At 33.7% G+C, this 21,027-nt stretch overlaps 2 protein-coding genes across 4 annotated transcripts in view; one reads left to right on the top strand and one right to left on the bottom strand.

The window, feature by feature from the left end:
* Positions 1 to 21,027, bottom strand: part of LOC143239450 (uncharacterized) — a 123,809-nt gene that overhangs the window by 81,728 nt on the left and 21,054 nt on the right. For all 3 annotated transcript variants that reach the window (XM_076480522.1, XM_076480523.1, XM_076480524.1), the window contains one exon: positions 1,260 to 1,336. In XM_076480522.1, the coding sequence (XP_076336637.1) occupies positions 1,260 to 1,336 (77 nt within the window). The remainder of the gene's footprint in view (positions 1 to 1,259; positions 1,337 to 21,027) is intronic.
* LOC143239451 (uronyl 2-sulfotransferase-like) overlaps positions 9,790 to 21,027 on the top strand; it is a 215,936-nt gene continuing 204,698 nt past the window's right edge. The window contains exon 1 of the mRNA XM_076480526.1: positions 9,790 to 9,918. The gene's annotated coding sequence lies outside the window, so the exon portion shown is untranslated. The remainder of the gene's footprint in view (positions 9,919 to 21,027) is intronic.

Here is a 21,027-nt window from a genome sequence, read left to right as displayed (position 1 = left end):
AAAATACACAGGCTTTCATAGGGTGTCCTAACTTTTTCACATGACTGTATCCTGATGCACATAAAACAAAGCTCTCTCAATACAACTTATTCATCAGTGAAGGTGACATTGAAGGGTTTGGTTTGTTTTGAACTTCGCACAAAGGTACAAGAAGGCTATCTGCATTCGCCGTCCCTAATTTAGCAGTGTAAGGCTAGATAGAAAGTAGCTAGTCATCACCACCCACCGCCAACCCTTGGGCTACTCTTTTACCCACGAATAATGGGATTAACTGTCACATAATAACGCCTCCACGGCTGAAAGGACTGGCATGTTTGGTGAGACGGGGATTCGAACCCGTGACCTTCAGATTACGAGTCAAACGCCTTAACTCACCTGGTCATGCCAGACCACGTCGATTTATAAACTTTTAAAGAAAGGTTCTCGAAAGTTCGGGTTGGCAACAATATTCGAAAATACGCTGGAGCTTTCGTAAAACATATAATGTTGATTCTTACACTCGAGAATTTCTACAAATTTAGAGAACAGGGAGGATTTGCGCAATAAATATTTAACGACATAAATTTCATTTTTTAATATATATTAAACTGAAACGATCATAGATAATAAAATAATCTTAAATTCGTAACAACTCAAGATTATATGTTACGAGGACAAACAAAACCAACTTAATTTTCATTTATTTCAGATGTTTGTTTGTAATATATTACAAACTGAACAACTATATTTCAAATGAAACAAGTATAAAGTCTCTTTTGTCCTACCCTGTATACAGAATTCAGTAATCTTTGGACGAAACATAAACTGTAAGTAAAGGTACTAAAAATGGTAATTACAAATACCTTGTTCTGGTATATATAGCAATGTGATCTTTATCTTGTAAGTCTACCCGTTTAGTAATTAATACACGTTCATTTGTTAGAAGATTCTGTGGATCAAAGGAACACGTGCTACAAATCTTTTATAATTATCTTGCGTTTGTTCAAACAGAAAATATGTGATTCCGAGTACATCAGACCCAAACTAGTGTTTAGAATATAAAAGTCTATATCAAAGGTTTTTAGTTATAAGAAGTAAAAATTTACAGTTGCTATAAATTTCTTTCATCCGTTACAACATACACAAAATAAACGTTAGACTAAAATCTCCAGTCATGCTTTACTCTCATTATAAATCGGTACAGAAAGAATCAGCCATATATACACTCAAGTCTTGCCATAACTCGGTGTATGCAACAAACAAAATAAAACTTCACTCACGTGTATATGACAGCTGTACCAACTGGAAGATGACTGCCAAAGAGGCTGCCTTTATCTGCCATCTGACTGACCAAAATCTGAAAGAAAAGTCAATTCAGATTCATAAAAGGATATATCATACATTAACCCAAACAAACAGACACATAATATTAACCTTACGTGTAACCTTACATTTACCCTGCGTTATGCGTAGTGTTTGACTGATAATGGTAAGATGTACGTATTTATCCTAGAAATATGTGTAGTGTCCTAATGATAATGTTAAGATCAATAGATTTACTCTCACTCATGAGTAATGTCCTAATGTTCATAGAGTTCACATTTTACCTATTAAATGCTAAAAAAGTTTTTTTTTATTTTTCCCTTTTCTTATTTTTATCTTTCAAAGCTCTACTCAAATAATTGGTTGAGTCTGACAACGCAAAATGCATATTTTTTCTTTATGTTCATTGGCCTTAAGATTTTGGCCAGCAGTGTATATAACCTTTATCGTTTTCGCTAAGTGCGAATAAAGAGCAGGTAAAAGTTTCAGCTATATGTACTCTAGAATGATCTGTTTTAGACTTGTTGTTTCCAGGTGTCACTAATAGACAAAGCATTTTTTTTTCTGATTACTTTTGGGCAACAGGTGTTGTAAGTGAGGAGGTGGATAACTGTGTGTGTTTTTAAATAGTAAAATCACATCGGGCTATTGAATCCACCAAAGAGGTGGATACATGAAATGTGCCTTTAAAGTACGACGAACAAATAAACGGACCACTATGGTAAAACGCCAGGGTATTAAGACAAACATTTTACAGGTGATAACATAAGAGCCACATTCGTCAAATAACTGTATTTGTTTTATACATCCGAAGCTTGTTTCGTTCCAGTGTATTACACCATTTTGAGTTCAGAAATCCAAACGTTTCTAAATACATAAGAAAGATAGTGCTTCCTGTTTCATTATTAATGTCTTATGTTATCCTGTCTTGACACATTTACCCTTAGTCACAGTTTCTTTCTTTGTGTGTGTACAATATTTAGTAGTCTTTAAAAATATTTAAATCTTATATATTAACATGCACTACGTATCACATATTTTACTATCCTGAGAAGAAAGTGCATATTAATGAGCATTGCATGAGAGAAGGAACTTTAACAATTTCCCATGTGGTAGCTTTTAACTTTTTCGTTAGAGGCCACTAAGATATTATTTCTAATAAAGGATTGCTTACACGTCGCTTTGAAGAAACAGGCTGGTGAATTCAGCCGAAACATTACTGAACGAGAAACTCAAACATCGTTTCTACCTTTTGTACCACTTGAGTTTCGAATATTTTAAACTGACAGAACGAAAATATAAAATAGAATGTTTTGTTTTGGTATTAGTTTTCAGCTAAGCCTGACGTTGGGGATAGGTAAGGCAGTTGCCTAGGAAGCCATTCGTATTTATAAATATCAGATTTATACTGCTGTTCATGAATTCACCAACAGTTGTCGTCAGCAAATCCTTTGTAGAGTCAAAAGTTACGGGGATCACATGACTATCCTCCGTACTTCTAGCTTACTCCTAGTTAGAGGGATCACATGACTATCCTCCGTAATCCTAGCTTACTCCTAGTGTACCCTTTTACAGAACGAAGGCCTACTTATCGCTAACCCTTATATTATCAGGTGGTTTTAATTGCAATTTAACAACTGCTTAATTCGTCGTGTTTCTCACATATAAAGACTCACTGCTGTTTTGTTTAGCTAATACAAACTAACAGTTCTATGGGCAGACGGAGAGTTGAAAAGTAAAATAAATAACAAACAGTTTTAAATAACTTTTCCAAAAATTAACATTTTTATTGCTTCAATTAGTTGCATCTGTATAGAAGTTTATTACGTATCAACATTTAATATTATAAAAATTGAATATTTGAAACTTATTCAATTATTTAATTTTTTTTCTAATTTCGCACAAAACTACACGAAGGCTATCTGCGCTAACTGTCCTTAATTTAACAGAGTAAGACTAAATGGAAGGCAGCTAGTCATCACTTCTCACCACCAACTCTTGAGCTACTCTTTTACCAACGAATAGTGATATTGACTCTCACATAATAACGCCCCCACGGCTGAAAGGGCGAGCATGTTTGGTGTGACAGGGATTCGAACTCTGGACCCTTGGATTACGAATCCAGCGCCCTAACCACCTGACAATGCCAGGTCATAAATAATTTATTCTCATCTATCATTAGAAACTATTACTCTCTTAAAGAATCCCTGATACAATCCTATAATAGGACCTTGTTTCCTTTTGCATGCTGCTTGAAATATGCCATGGCAGTTGAACGGATATGTCGTGAAGGCATTTTGTGTGTGTGTGTGTGTATATATATATATATGTAGCGTACTCTTATCTGGGGCATGGGTAGCATTTGCTACTGACTTTTGTATTTGTGAATATTTATCTGTTATAAAGCTTCTTTCTTAGCTTACCCACGACTGAGGTACGTCTTTTTGCAGGTCTCTCTACTGAAGGTGTTGGTACACCAAGTTGATTCATATTCCTTTTTTTTTGCTCTAATATCATTAAGTAGAAGGGATATTGTTGTCTTGCAAATTTTAAGTCACAGGTCTGTACATACTTTTATTAAGTGTATGAATATCTTGCATCGGAAAGTACTGTTAAATACTCTCCAAAACTGATTAGTTTTCAGGGACATCACATTACCTACAGAACGCCAAATAATGCCAAAATGTAGTTGTTATACATCTCCTTCCAAGTTCCACGGTAGTCACCTGACTTGTTGATTTGTATACTGAAAATCGTTTCAGTATTTCGTATTCAACATTGTGGTTAAACTATAATCAGAAATGTGTTTGTATTTTAAAGGTATAAGTTATTACATGTCAAACAAGCAAACACTGATGGTGTTTCTCAAAGTAATTTGTTAAAATACCATGTTTTAGTAGATTACCCATAAATTATTCTTTCGCTACGATAACGCTAGTATGGAATAGAAAGCATAAGTAAACATTGCAACTCGTATAGTAATGCATCTAATTATAACTGAAGTAAACATGAGGATTTATGTTGCTCTATATAACATATAGCAAAACCATTAAACGTGGCACGTGTGTTACGAAAACAAACACATTTAAGGTCTTGTACTAATCACTATGATTGGATTCATGATAGGGTCGTTGTCCTCACCATGGAAAACGGTCTTTAACTGAGAAAGCAATTATCTTGTACCATCTCTGACGCACGTGCCATCTTACGATCGTCATATAAATGAGACGTCACGGTGAGTTAACAATTTGAAAGTCTGCAAGATTTCTCTAAATAAGCGTAAGTCTTGCTCGTGCCGTAGCTTCAGAGCACGAGTTTGTGTTTATACTACGATTTTTAATGTAATTATCATAACAAATTTATTGGTAAGTTGTTTTGTTTTTGTTTTAATTAAAATGAAAAACCCAGTAACGTAGGAGCCAGAATGTATTAATATTCACCTCGAAATGTCGTATAACATAAACTCTGTTGTGGATGACGTCACATTAATTACTCGATTTATCAATACAGCTTACACTACCATATAAAGTATGATGACTAAAAATACAGTCGAGGTTATTCGGACATTTTGTAATGAATTCAGTTATGTTTCTTTAGCAGTATCTCTGGACTTTTACCGTCATCATTATTACATGCTGCTTAAAACTACAGACTAAAATATAGACAGGTGATCGTCCACTAAATTTATATCAGTATGTATTTTGAACTTAAAACAAAACAAAAACATGGGAGAAGACAGTAGTAGTAGTGTGCATCTGATTTATAATAAATTCATTGGATACTACACTAATAGTAGTGTACATCTGTTTTATAATAAATTCATTATATACTGCACTAATAATAGTATCCATCTGTTTTATAATAAATTCATTATATACTGCACTAATAGTAGTGTCCATCTATTTTATAACAAATTCATTGGATACTGCACTAATAGTAGTGTGCATCTGTTTTATAATAAATTCATTGTATACTGCACTAATAGTAGTGTGCATCTGTTTTATAATAAATTCATTATATACTGCACTAATAGTAGTGTCCATCTGTTTTATAATAAATTCAGTATATACTACACTAATAGTGGTGTCCATCTGTTTTATAACAAATTCATTGTATACTGCACTAATAATAATGTGCATCTGTTTTATAATAAATTCAGTATATACTGCACTAATAGTAGTGTCCATCTGTTTTATAACAAATTCATTGTATACTGCACTAATAATAATGTGCATCTGTTTTATAATAAATTCAGTATATACTGCACTAATAGTAGTGTCCATCTGTTTTATAACAAATTCATTGTATACTGCACTAATAATAATGTGCATCTGTTTTATAATAAATTCAGTATATACTGCACTAATAGTAGTGTCCATCTGTTTTATAATAAATTCAATATATACTACACTAATAGTAGTGTCCATCTGTTTTATAACAAATTCATTGTATACTGCACTAATAATAATGTGCATCTGTTTTATAATAAATTCAGTATATACTACACTAATAGTAGTGTCCATCTGTTTTATAACAAATTCATTGTATACTGCACTAATAATAATGTGCATCTGTTTTATAATAAATTCATTATATACTGCACTTATAGTAGTGTCATCTGTTTTATAATAAATTCATTATATACTACACTAATAGTAGTGTCCATCTGTTTTATAACAAGTTCATTGTATACTGCACTAATAGTAATGTGCATCTGTTTTATAATAAATTCATTATATACTGCACTAATAGTAATGTGCATCTGTTTTATAATAAATTCAGTATATACTGCACTAATAGTAGTGTCCATCTGTTTTATAATAAATTCATTATATACTACACTAATAGTAGTGTCCATCTGTTTTATAACAAATTCATTGTATACTGCACTAATAATAATGTGCATCTGTTTTATAATAAATTCAGTATATACTACACTAATAGTAGTGTCCATCTGTTTTATAATAAATTCATTATATACTACACTAATAGTAGTGTCCATCTGTTTTATAACAAATTCATTGTATACTGCACTAATAACAATGTGCATCTGTTTTATAATAAATTCAGTATATACTGCACTAATAGTAGTGTCCATCTGTTTTATAATAAATTCATTGTATACTGCACTAATAATAATGTGCATCTGTTTTATAATAAATTCATTATATACTGCACTAATAGTAGTGTCCATCTGTTTTATAATAAATTCATTATATACTACACTAATAGTAGTGTCCATCTGTTTTATAATAAATTCATTATATACTACACTAATAGTAGTGTCCATCTGTTTTATAACAAATTCATTGTATACTGCACTAATAATAATGTGCATCTGTTTTATAATAAATTCATTATATACTGCACTAATAGTAATGTGCATCTGTTTTATAATAAATTCATTATATACTGCACTAATAGTAGTGTCCATCTGTTTTATAACAAATTCATTGTATACTGCACTAATAATAATGTGCATCTGTTTTATAATAAATTCAGTATATACTGCACTAATAGTAGTGTCCATCTGTTTTATAATAAATTCATTATATACTACACTAATAGTAGTGTCCATCTGTTTTATAATAAATTCATTGTATACTGCACTAATAATAATGTGCATCTGTTTTATAATAAATTCATTATATACTGCACTAATAGTAGTGTCCATCTGTTTTATAACAAATTCATTGTATACTGCTCTAATAATAATGTGCATCTGTTTTATAATAAATTCAGTATATACTACACTAATAGTAGTGTCCATCTGTTTTATAACAAATTCATTGTATACTGCACTAATAATAATGTGCATCTGTTTTATAATAAATTCATTATATACTGCACTAATAGTAGTGTCCATCTGTTTTATAATAAATTCATTATATACTACACTAATAGTAGTGTCCATCTGTTTTATAATAAATTCATTATATACTACACTAATAGTAGTGTCCATCTGTTTTATAACAAATTCATTGTATACTGCACTAATAATAATGTGCATCTGTTTTATAATAAATTCATTATATACTGCACTAATAGTAATGTGCATCTGTTTTATAATAAATTCAGTGAAATCCAGGTTTCATCTTCCAATGTTCTATAACACATAAGCATTGTCTTGCCATCTAGCGGCTGAATTTCTAAAATATGATTTTGTTAATGATACCATGTTTCTTTGCTGTTGTACAGTCGGTTCTTGATCCAATAATAAAGTGTAAGCTCGAAAGTTTTTGTCCTAGAGATGAGACAGAAATATGATACTTACTGCATGACAGCTAATATACGTAACTCATTGAGACTTTCTAAGAACGTCTCTGTTCTATATATTTAGCAGTTTTGACTTGCAGTAAAACTGGTTTCGTCCAGTCACTAAAAACAACTAAAATATTCTAATTTTAACATATTTTATCTTTTGTATTATCAAATGATTTTAAACAACAATGAATGAATCGTCTATTCACCATGAAACCATCAGTATGTGTTTTACTTACAATAAGTCATCAAATATTTCATGGTCAATATAACATTTTAGAACCGTTTTCGTATTTAACATAAATGTATGCCTCAAACATAACACATATCGTGCTAGCAATGTATATATATATATATATATACAAGACTAAAGTTTCAGAAATTCGTTGCTCTCTAAATAGTTAAGTTTCAGTGGACATAAATTCGAAACGCTCTAAACATTTTCATTTTATTATTGTTATAGTTATATTTACTTAGTTTCTATTGTTCTCGTCTTGATATTCTGTTTCCAACGTCACCTTCGGTAGACGTTTTTCTCTGTATTTATCACAGCTATTGACCTCACAGTAGGCACATTTCTGGATAATTTCTGACCTGCTACTGCCCGTGTTGATAAGACCACCAGCCTTGAAAGGTCGAATAGTTATGTAATATAAACTTCATGAACTGAGGTAGAAATTTAAGACTTTAAATCAACTTATTGGGTGATATTACTACATACAGCAGTTTGTTTTTTGTTTCGCCAGAGGAAGAAAACCAAAAAATCGTGTTATATAACTGTTGTTGTTTTCAATTAAGCACAAAGCTACACAATAGGCTATCTGTGCTCTGCCTGCCACGGATATCGAAACCCGATTTTTAGCGTTGTAAGTCCGCAGACATATCGCCGAGCCACTGGGGGGCGTTATATAACTGATGCTTATTGTGGGTAAGTGCAACCACAAACGCTGTGAAAGCCCCAAAATAAAACACATTTCGGTATCATCCCATCTCGTGAACACATTACCTGTGCACTTCCCCCCACACACACAGACACAAAACAAAAAACTTTAGGCCTGTGTTGCTGTACATCGTACATTATAATCTTTGATACCTGGAATTTGTCCTTTCGTTATCGATTTTGGAGACGTCAAAACAATAAAAAAGTTGTTATGACATGAAGTACGTATAGGCTTACGTTAAGTAGCAAAACTCTTATCATGACCTGATATAACTGTACTTTCGACCATTTTATTTCCTTTATTCAGCCGCTATCCAAAGCACAGAGTATAAACAAGACACGCACAGGATCAAATTACTACAAATAAAGGTCGAGTCAATAAACGTCAACAGGCAAAATAATGAATACAACAAGGTTATAATATTAATGTTCTGAGCAAATAAATTTATATCGTCCAGCAACTGAAGAAACACGTTTCATTCCTTTAACTGTAAAAAAAAAAAAAAAAAAGACTTTGACACGTTTGATATAATACTATACGTTTTTTAATCAAAATTAATTCTTTATTTCAATTTGGTTTTTCACTAAATATATTTTAACGTCTTTAGACGAACAAAATTTGTAAGCATCAGTAACCATAGAAATTTCCATTCAACGTCAAATCTCAATGCTAATCTAGGCAATATACAGTCTGAAAGCCACGTTTTATCCTAGCCTTAAGCACCCCAGTGGCTCAGCGGTATTCACTTACAACTCTAAAACCGGGTTTCGATACCCGTAGTGGGCAGAGCACAGATAGCTCATTGTGTAGCTTTGTGCTTAATTCATAACAACGTTTATCCTAGCCTCAGACCCCTCAGTGGCTCAGCGTATGTCTGTGGACTTACAACGCAAAACAACGCCAAAAACATCATAGACCTACTTAGACTAATGCCACCAACATCATAGACCTACTTAGACTAATGCCACCAACATCGTAGGCCTACTTAAAGTAATTTCCCCAACATCATAGGCGTACGTAGAGTATTACCACCAGCATCATAAGCCTACTTAGAGTAATGTCATCAACATCATAGACCTACATAGATTTTTCCACCAGCACAAATTCTTATATGCCTTAAACGATCCCAGAGCTTAATATGATCTGGAAGATTATAACTGTTTCCTGACCCCTTCAGTGGATGGACAGTTAGTCTTTATATGCAAGCCTCACTTTTGTTATTTCAGTTCATCTACAAGTATCGGGACAAGTTATTCAGCTTAGGGACTACTACGTCACGTTATAAGGCATTTGTCCTACTTTTCAAGCACACACAAGTTCCCCTGTTACTACGTTCAGTGGAATCATTGAAGGTGAACATAACAAACATTTGCTGAGATTACTACCGTGCTGATAAGGGGCAGCAGCGCTTGATGTAAGTTAACGAATTTTATTTGTTTTGTTTGTTGTTGTTTTTTCCCCTTCATTAAAATTCCTTCCAAAAACAGGCGCCAGAAATATTAATTTTTTTAAGGAGTGGCACAACGTCACGTTTATCGTAGCTACTCAAACAAGATTCACTCTTGTTCTTACTTGAAAGAAACAAGTGAAGGTACACGAGATGTAAAAAAGATCGACACGTAAACCAACTCACGTTACTGAATCTACCTATTGTGAATTGTTACAAGGGGAAGATCGTACCACGTGTACAATCACACTAATAATTTTGTATATTAATTTTAGTCGTGTAAATTCCTTGAAGAATGGTTAGTAACACAAATTGCAAATTAAATCAGTTTATCTTTGAAACACTAAGATAATCATTTAATTGAAAAAAAAGACTGAAACATTCAGCCCACTAATAAATTCTACTCTTTTCTTTTGTTTCGAAATATCAAAACTACGTGCCCGAACATTACAGCATACATGAACAGCCCCACACGTGATCATTTTTTTTTTTGCTTATCAATTTCCACTCCACGTGTTTTTACATAAATTACTGATTATGTCTGAAAAGTCAGCAAGTGAATGTTGGAATAACAGTGCAAGCAATACACGTATATGTACACATACATAAATACTATGTATACACTAAAAACGATAATTTATTAAATTTGTCATTACGAGGAAGAAAAACGTATAGACAAGACTTTCAAATTTATTTTAGATTAAATTATGTGAACTATACAAATCAAGCTGCATTATTTTTGGCATGCTTTTTAGATATTATGGATATAAATATGTATGTGTGTGCGTACAAGAGTTACATTCTTTCTTCAAAGTAAAAGAAAAACTTCCATTCGTTATTATTTAATATGAAATTTAGCCTTCTGCTCGCTAGTATTAGGGTTAACAACGTTTTGTTTCTGTGTTTTATAATGTAATTTACTGTCTCATATCGAAAATATATTACATCAGAGAACTTTCTTTACACATTTACTTACGAAGAAAGATATCGTGTGTGTGCAGTACTCAACGGTTATTACCCAAATTAAAAGACTACCAGTTAAAGCCTGATACTTAGTCTATAACTGGAAAATTCTGTATTTGGGTTATCTTTATATTATCACAAGAGTGTTGCTTTGATTAAATAGTTTACTAACAAATTTACCATAACAGCTGTTACAGAAAAAACGTAACAACTTTGCAACAGTACACTAGACGTCATGAAACACAAAATCGAATATTCCATTCTTCAAATGTTTTGGTTTGTCTTGAATGCTACAAGAGGGGTAGCTGTTCCTAATTTAACAGTGAAAGACTAGAGGGAAGGCAACTAGTCATCACCACCCACAGCAACTCTTTGGCTACCCACTAACTTTTACCAACGAATAGTGGGATCGATCATCACATCTCCATCTGGTAAAGTGCTAAGTCTGTGGATTTACAACGCTAAAGTCAGGGGTTCGATTACCCTCGGTGGACTCAGCAGATAGCCCGATGGTTTTGCTGTAAGAAAACACACACAGAGACACACACTCGACCGTCGCACATAACACGCCCACGACTGGAAGGATGAGCATGTTTGATGGAACGAGAATTCGAACCCACGACCCAGAATTGCGTGTCGAACGCCTTCACCACCTGCCTATCTTCAAATCAAGAACGTTTCTTCTCCGCAGTAAACGGTATAGTTGAACGAAAATAATGAAATTTACAGAAAGCGTTTAACCATAATTCATTAGACACAATATAATCCGGTGATTTCAGAGTAAATTAGACAAAACACTCTTTTTTATTTCATTAATTTTTCTAACGCCTTGTTGGCGCGGTAGTCGTTTTACTGTCAATTTGTGCCGCATAAAAATAGTTCTTCGGTGTGCACATACAACCTACAGATATTTTGAATTCTCATTTTGCTTTATTACTGTTGACAATTTTACCAGGTCCCCAAGTGTGTATTGTTTGTTTGTTTGTTTGGAATTTCACGCAAATCTACTAGGAGGCTATCTGCGCTAGTCATCCCTAATATAACAGTGTAATACTAAAGGAAAGGCAGCTAGTCATCATCACCCACCACTAACTCTTGGGATACTCTTTTACCAACGAATAGTGGAATTGACCGTCACCTTATAACGCCTCTACGGCTGAAAGGGCGAGCATGTTTGGTGTGACGGGGATTCGAACCCGCGACCCTCGGATTACGAGTCGAGTGCCTTAACCACCTGGCCATGCTGGGCCTTACTTTGAGAAAACAGCCGGAGATATCCTTACGATGGTCCCCCGCTGAGATAACGGTAATTCTGCGGATTTACAACGCTAAAATCAGGGATTCGATTCCCTCCGTAAACACACCAGATAAGCCCGATGTAGCTTCATTATAAGAAAACACACACAAACATCACGATTATTAAAAAAAGGAGAAACAATCGCTCCGGTGTGTGATATGTTTTGTGATATGTTTTTCACAGTAGTTCGTTTGAGCTCCTGTTTTACTTTCTCACTATTACATGGGTGTTTCCACTGTTTGCAAGAGTGAAAAAGTCTACACCTTATAGTATTCTTTAATTATTTGTTTTAAAAGCATTCATTTTATATGCTATTGTTGCTCTAGCTAGGAAAGCTCGTGCTTATATATGTATATATACATTCAATTTGTCTGGAATGTCAAAGTCATGAGTGTGCCTTAGGGCGCGCTGATTTTTTTCAGTTTGATAATTTATTACATTCTAAGCGTGCTTACCGAATATATTTCAACACTTCATTTACAGTGTGTACAGTCGGGACATGGAAAAGCGATACCCTAAGCTACGCATCTAACTAAATTTCAATATTTTAGTTTTTCTTGCGCAATTGACTGAAAACAAAGTTGTTTTTATCAAATTAATACTTGGTTATTATTACTCTGCGTACGTTGGTACTTTCATGCAAGGTCTAAATCACATGAAAGCAACACAAACGAACATATTAACTCGAGCCTTTACAACGCTTTTCATGAAGTTGGATAAGTGGGCACAAATTTCAGACATTCGCCTTGGACAACAAAGGAAAGGATGAGCGTCTTCGGTAAGGGTTGAATTTTGTGACCTAGTTTGTCCAACTATGTGCATAGTTTCAAGTGAGTCCATTGATTAAACACGATAAAATAACTGTACCCAAGGCCGTTCCTATAAAACTACGGATGCGTTTGCCTCGTTCATTTAATAACCAAGTGCCTCACTGATGGTATCCTATAAGCAGATAATAACTGATTTCAAAACGATAGAGAGATTATAGTGCTTGTAGTAACACCCACACAACAGTGGGATTTTCTCACGCTAGAAGTCTGTTTTATCTTAACGACTGTCACACTTCCGCTTCTTTTGTTTTTATTTTCTATTATTTCTGCTTGTTTTTCACTCTATCTTTATTGTATTTTAAAATTCTCGTATCCGGATGTAAAGAACACATAAAGACTAGAATTATAAATTCAACCTTAACACGTGTGGTTGAACGAAATTACTCATTTGGAAACACTTGGCAAAATCAAACTTCTGGTTGAGTTTTTGTTACTAACGAGAGTAAAAGACTGTGCACGAGGTATCCAGGAACGCTTCTTAATCAGATTGTTACGCCATAAAGTGTAACGTGTAACAGTAATTATTAGAATAATCTATTTTCTGGAAGGAAATATATTAGAAGTCTGTCAAGTGTAAGTATGTTCTATCAAAATTAATATTTTGATTACGCTTATCCGGGACAAGAAGATCTATATAATTATTAAAAGAGTAATGTGTGTGCGTGCGAGCACATGCGTAGGAAGCTTTTTAAACTTCACAAAACTATACAAGAATGAAATTAGTAATACGGAAGAAGGGACGGCTTGGCCATAATGTGTGTGGGAAGCTTTTTAAACTTTTTTTAAAATTACTCAGAAATGAAATTAGGAGTAAGGAAGTACGGACAGCATCACTATATACGTAGGGGAGGGGAGGTTGGAGGATGCGTGTAAATAATAGTATGCACTGCAAAGGGAAAGGTATTTAGGGATTATACCTGTCATCCCCCAAGGTCTCTCTCGAACAGCAGTGTTTATGTGTGTTAAGGTTTTATGTGTGAATCTTTTCATTTGTTCATATGTATTTAGAATGCCGATACCGGTAACTGAGAGCAAAATCACCGAGTGTTAGTACTTGCCCCGACACTTATGTTTCGACAGCGTCACTAGATGTGGTATCTCTTTCCAGATAATTCCATCAGTTTGTTACTTTTGATTAAGCCATACGGCTCAAAGTATTTCTTGCACTAGAGGTATTTGGTGGGTAGTATGTGTTGTGGAATAGGTTTAACCCACTTAGGTTTAACCTCATAGTCATTCCGACATTTCTCACGTCCATCAGATTCATTCAGAACTCCCTGTACCTAACATCATAAGCAAACAGTTTAAGCATTTCACTTAATTACTTTAAATGCAAGGTACTGCCTTTGTAATTGTATAAACTCTGTGCATTCAAAAACAAAATGCAACATAACCAAAACCGTTTCTTACGCAAAGTAGGAGTTTTCCTTTTGTTATCGATTAAACATAATACAAAAACGAAGATAGCTTGACTATATTGAGGGACGAAACATTTAAATGATACGAGAAAATTAATAGAACATTACGACTACGCAAATTGTAAACACATTTGAAACAAGAAATGATGTTTAGGAAAACACAACCGAATACCAATAAGAATGCTTCAGTTTAACAACAATGACAAAAAGACTACGTGAGAAAATGATGGTGAAACGTAATTTCTGGAGAGCATCTCATGCTTTAAAGTATACGTAAATATTAAATCCCTGATCTGAATCTTTAAATCATTCTATAACGAGTTTTGTTAATTAATAATGTCAGGTTTCATTTTCCGATCTTAGATTAATACAGTAGAGGAAAACAAAACAAATTAATTATAGTTTGTCTCTTCAAAAATCTCGAACGGATATGCGCAGATAACTCTTTTTATATATTTGCACACAATTTCTGAAACAAACAAACAAAAATTACACCTCCCCTATAGCTCAGCAGTAAGCCTAAAAGCCTATAACATTAGAAGGTCGATCCCTTTAGGAAAGTCAGTCCAGGTAGATTAGCGCTGAAACGTAATAGACAAACGTTACTTACGCAAATTACTTTCGTTGCGTGGCTCTGTAACGAGCTTACAACTCCAATTCAAAGTAATATAAGCAGGCCTTAAAATAGTGCGTTGGTAGGAAGGAACGTTGTCTCACCAGTTATCTCAGTAGTAGCTCTGGTTTGTAAGGTATTTATAGACAGGTTTGGTTTGGTTTTGAATTTCGCGTGAAGCTACACGAGGGCTATCTGCGCTAACCGTTCTTAATTTAGCAGTGTAAGACTAGAGGGAAGGCAGCTAGTCATCATCACCCACCGCCAACTCATGGACTAATATTTTACCAAAGAATAGTGGGATTGATTGTAACATTATAACACCCTGACGGCTAAAAGAGCGAACATGTTTGGTGGGACGGGGATTCGAACCCGCGACTCTTGAGTCGAACGCTCTAACAACCTAGCCATGCCAGGCCTATTTATAGTCTGATGAAGTCATTTAAACACAATGCTCAATATTGAACATATTTTGGCATAGTACTGCATCATGTAATCCCATATGAAATTTGTCTCACAACTAAAGTGATTAAGGAAGTTTAAACATAACCATTAGAATAATGTTCGTCGAACTTGGCATTTATTTATGTTATTATTTTGGTTGAAAGAAATAAGTTTAGCCCCAAGACAGAGGAGTAATTTTCTTTTATTTATTTATTATTTCTGAATACAATTTTCGTATAGAACGCCTACATTCTATAATAGTGTTAAGCGTAACAAATGTACATACTCGACTGGGGCCGTAAATAGAGTTGCTCGTGCGTAGATGCTCAATTAGCTACGATCATGGTAAATTCTGTATAGTATATTTGTAAAGGGTTAGAGCGTGGGCTGCTGAACTGGATAATCGTTCTATTACCTCAGCAGCCCCAGTGATTTAGCAAAACAGACTGAACTTGAGGTCGTTACCCTTCAATGACTTTATGCGAAAAAAAAAAATATGTACACATACATATATATGAAGTTCAATTAGTTTGTTCCTCTTACTTATCAGCAAATTAAATGTTTAACGATTAACTGCTAATTTATAACGTACGGAATATGTTATAATGTATGATGTGGCACATAAGACCTCTTAATAATTCGAAATCTAAACGTAGTTTAATTCTTAAATCATCTTCATTATTTCTACGTCCAGTCGTAAAGAAATGTTTCTGACGTCAATGTTTTAATTTTTGTGATTAATTTAAAATTATAAATATAAACCATAGAATAAATATAAATTGCTTTTATTATTTTTATTTTCCTTTATCATTTGTTGTTTTTTTCCAGAGTGCAAATGTCATATTACTTCCTAACTTATTCAGTAGATGTCACTGTGAACGAAAAACTTAGTTATTATGGTTAGGACAAGGGTCAGAGGTAACTCATAAGTTCTATTACTTCCTGCTGACGTCACTGTTTAAGGCACATTACAGAATACTAATAATTCGTCTAGGGTATAAAATACCTAGTTTTATTTTTTAATAAATTCATTCAGACTAGTAGATATATACAAATAATAAGAAAATAATGTGGAAAATAAACTGGTATTTTATTTAAGACTTTTGAATTAGCTAATCTTCATTTCTTGCTCATAAACCGTAACCATGGCGTAGAAGTAGGTAAATAAGTCATGTTTCTAATTTTTTAACATGCTTTAACAACGTTTGAAGAGAGCTTAGACGTATTCAATATAAGTGAATGCTGTCTGTAATTATTAGCGTATTTGAATTTGTATTTATTAAAACAGCCGTAGCTTTTCCTTACGAACCTAACACGCGAATAAAATGTCATATTAAAGCTCTTGGCTTTTGAATTTCTATTCTGAAAGTGAATATACATTGTGTTTCATGAGCTATTGTAGCGACTCCTATCATATCTTCCTAGAACTAAACCCTTATTTGCGTCTACAGTTTAAGAATTATTTAATTATCTTAAACAATTGTTTTCTACAATCCTTCTTCCCTTTTAACTTAAAAACTTATTTGAATGTAGTAGCTTCTATCATAAATTTGTTACTTTAAAGAATGTTTACCCTAGAAATTTCCAGAAAAGTCTAATGCCCTCCCAAGTATTATTTAAATACCCTATTTTAACTTTTTTCTTGGTCGTACGTCTGTAACTTTCTGGTTTAGACATTTTTTTAAATGCACGTCCTGAGATGTAGTCACTAAAAAATATTTCATGAAGTTTCCCGGGTCTTACAAATGCTCCACTGAAAAGGAATCGCTGACAAAACAATATATTTATAATATAAAAAAAGTAAGCTTATAACAATAAAATCTGAAGTTCTAGTCCCGCGACTGAAGCAGAATAGGTGGCCCATTATGTAGCTTTGTGACAACATAATTAATAATAGTCCAATAAAATAAACGTTCAATTAATTTTGACTTCAATTTCAAAACAAAAGTCTAAGAAGAAAATTCTGCAGTATTTCGAATATTTTGAAAGACTTTTGAAGGTTTTAGTGTTTTATTTGTTTTTGTTCTTAAGTACAAAGCTACACAATGAGTTATCTGTTCTCTTCACACGAAGAGTATCGAAACCAGGTTTTAAGCGTTGTAAATTTTTAGTAAAACCATATACTGCTTATATAATTGGTATGTTTTGAGGTGGTGTTAATCAGCAGAGGATGCAATATTATTGACGTACGTGAATTATTTAATTATTTGTCGTCGATGCACAAATGTACCCAACTTTTGAGTTGGGCCTGGCATGCTCTGATGGTTAGGGCACTTAGCTCGTAATCTGAGGGCCGCATGTAGTGGATAATGCTGACTATCTGTCTATGTAATTAGAAACGACTAATGTAAGTAGCTCCCGGGTAGCTTTGTATGAAATTCAAAAACAAACACACGAAATGAAAGACCATTATGTTTTCTGTCACTGATAAGACTGGAATTAAACAGTTGCAGCTTCATGCAGTATGCAATTAAAACGACTGCTACTGTCAAAAAACACTTCAAATTTTGCAAAATACAAAACAGAAACGTATTACCCATTGCTATGGTAATCAACGTTTGAAGTCTGCATTTTAGGGAATATAGTTTTTCAATAAATAAGTGCGTTTGGATGACACTAGAACACGCGCGAGAATAAATTAAAGTCTTTCAAAGAATGATTATGTCTATAATGTGTATACGATGCCAGTGAAATAAAAAACTTCAGAAAATAAAGGAAAATAAAGACGACGTCTCATACCTATTTCTTTAACCTGTTGACTGCCAAGTATTTCAGCTGCTACTGCAACTCCGAACCAAGTTCAAAATACAACTCTAATGCTTCTTCATTTTTGTAACTTTTTTCGTGACGCCATTTTGGATCGCAAGTGAAACAATATGTAAGTAGGTCAAATGCATGTATGGTGCTGACATTTAGCGTTGAAGTTAGGTATTATTGAGAATGAATTAACTCGTCCGTGACACTGTGTTACCGATCGGCTTGGACGAGTTATCTCGTGTACGGCACTGAACAGGTTAAGTTTCAGGCTAGCTACACAGAAGTCATGTACGAACCTAATTCTATATAATTTTTATTGATTCCGACTTTGGTTAACTCAGTCGATCCGATTACTTTTGAACTAGTGTTTTATAACATGGTTATAATATGTTTACTGATGCGTCTTATGTTTTTTAACTAGCGAGTTCAAAGTGCGGTGTCAAAGTAGAACAAATCGCCACCAGCGGCGGTTATCAAGTCGAAATCGATAAGAAAAATGAATTTATCATGTGATTGGTTCAGAGAAGAAAAAAAACCTTGTAATTTGTAGATAATTTAAAAACAAATTCATAAAAACAAAATGTGCTTTCGAAAAACAGGCTTAGAATGGGATCAGTAATGAATAAGTAAATACAAGGTGTTGAGATCTTATCAGTTTTATCTACAGAAGCCACTCTTCTACACGAAACCAATGCAAGAGGGATACTATGTAGCTCGTAGTTGTTTGCTTGCTTTTTAATTTTGCGCAAAGCTATCTGCGTTAGCTGTCTCTAATTCAGCCGTGTAAGACTAGAGGGAAAGCAGTTAGTCATCACAACCCACTGCCAAATCTTGGGCTACTGTTTACCAACGAATGGTAGGATTGATCGTCATATTATAACGCCCTCACAGCTGAAAGAGCAAACATATCTGGTGGGATGGGGATTCGAACCCGCGATCCTCGGATTACGAGTAGAGTGCCTTAACCACCGGGCCATGCCTGGGTCCGTTGTTTGCTTCAAGTATTTAAGATCAAGTAAACATCGTTCAGTTGGATTTTCTTAGCTACCATATTGCAAAATACGTTTTCCTCCTTCTGCACATCTCGTTGATGTTCGAAACTTCCTGATTTTAAAATTACGTGTAACTTTAAATATAAAATATAAGTTTGTATCAAGAACTCTTAAGTGTTCTTTCCTGAGTTCCAGTTTACTTAGTGTTTTTTTTTTAATCAGTTAAATAATACAGTGTTTAAAACTGTGTTTAATGTTTGGTGTTTCTAGTTCCATCCTGTTTAGCGTGGTTGGGGAAATAACTGCTTCCTCCAGTTTGTTTGGTGTCTCGCTCTTGGCAAACCACTGCTACTTTATAACAACTTTAAGCAGTTAAAACGTGTTTAGCCTTGATGGTTGCGCGTCGTACCAGCTACAATGCCAAGCAGCGAATAAAAAACAAGCAAGAGATGAACAACAACAACAAAAAAAACAATTAATTTCCATTTTTCACACAAAAATATGAGACACAGAAGCAAACTACTTTGTTTTCACTTGTGAGTTCAGGGAAATAAATTAATTATTGCCAGTGTACATGCTGTTAAAACACAAATGGAGTGTTATTTGGACAGTGTACTAATTAAATAACTGATTTACACGAGGTCAGATCACGATTCGATTAATATTTTAGTTATTTCAAAATCCAATTTACCTTGGCCAGAGTGTTTCTCTATAAATAGATGCATAAACATGAGTAAAGGGTTTTGTTGAAATGCCCATTTTGAAGCGCGTGTTCAGTAGTATCCATTTTATGCGTAGTCATTTGGCGATTATTAGGTTATCGTTCAAAGGACAAAGAAACGTTAGACTGAATAGAAAACGTGAAATTATTTAAACTTGTACACAGAGGAATTTGAAGTTGTTCTGTAATAGTGAATGTAAACTTTATTTTAGACTACGCTTACCAAAAGTTATCTACTTTCTCAAGTCTACATCTTTTTTAAAAAATGCATATACATATAAACGGTTTGTTTGTTTTGAATTTCGCGCAAAGCTGCACGAGAACTATCTGCGCTAGCCGGCCATAATATAGCAGTGTAAGACTAGAGGGAATTAAATGCATCTACGTTTTCTTCCAAAAATCTACTAAAGTGTCAAACACTGGGTTGTGAAACACGTTTTAATCAGCTTACATTAGGTTTGTACGAGTTAGTGACTCAAATAACGAGCATTATGAAACGTATTCAGTTCACGTTAGCGGTCCTAAACTAAACTTCATATTTCACATGTTTCTGTATTTGATTACTATAAAATAAACTAAATTAATCCTTGATAGTGTAGCAAGTGCATAATAAAGTAGACAAGTTAACCTTTGATAGTGTATCAAGTGCATAATAAAGTAGGTAAGATAACTCTCGATAGTGTATCAAATATAGCATAAACCCTTATTAATGTATCGTGTGCATAATAAAAAAGCAGTTTAACCCTCGTTAATTTATCAAACACATCGTAAAATACGTAAGTTAACCCTTGATAATGTATAAGTACACAATAAAGTATGCACGGTTACATTTAATAGTGTATCAAGTACAACATGAAGTACGTTAACTCGTGATGGTTTATCATGTGCATAAGCTAAGATAATCCGTATTAAAATATTTAAACTTAAAACTCACACATAGTACTATTACAGTGGCATCTAGCGGTCGATCCGATTTTTAAAAACTTATTTTATTTCATGCTAGGTTTTCGAAAACATAGTTTGCACCCCCTATTTTGCACC

This window comes from Tachypleus tridentatus, chromosome 13 (genome assembly GCF_004210375.1).
Source record: "Tachypleus tridentatus isolate NWPU-2018 chromosome 13, ASM421037v1, whole genome shotgun sequence".
Classification (NCBI taxonomy): Eukaryota; Metazoa; Arthropoda; class Merostomata; order Xiphosura; family Limulidae; genus Tachypleus; species Tachypleus tridentatus.
This window is presented reverse-complemented; position numbering and strand designations above follow the sequence as displayed.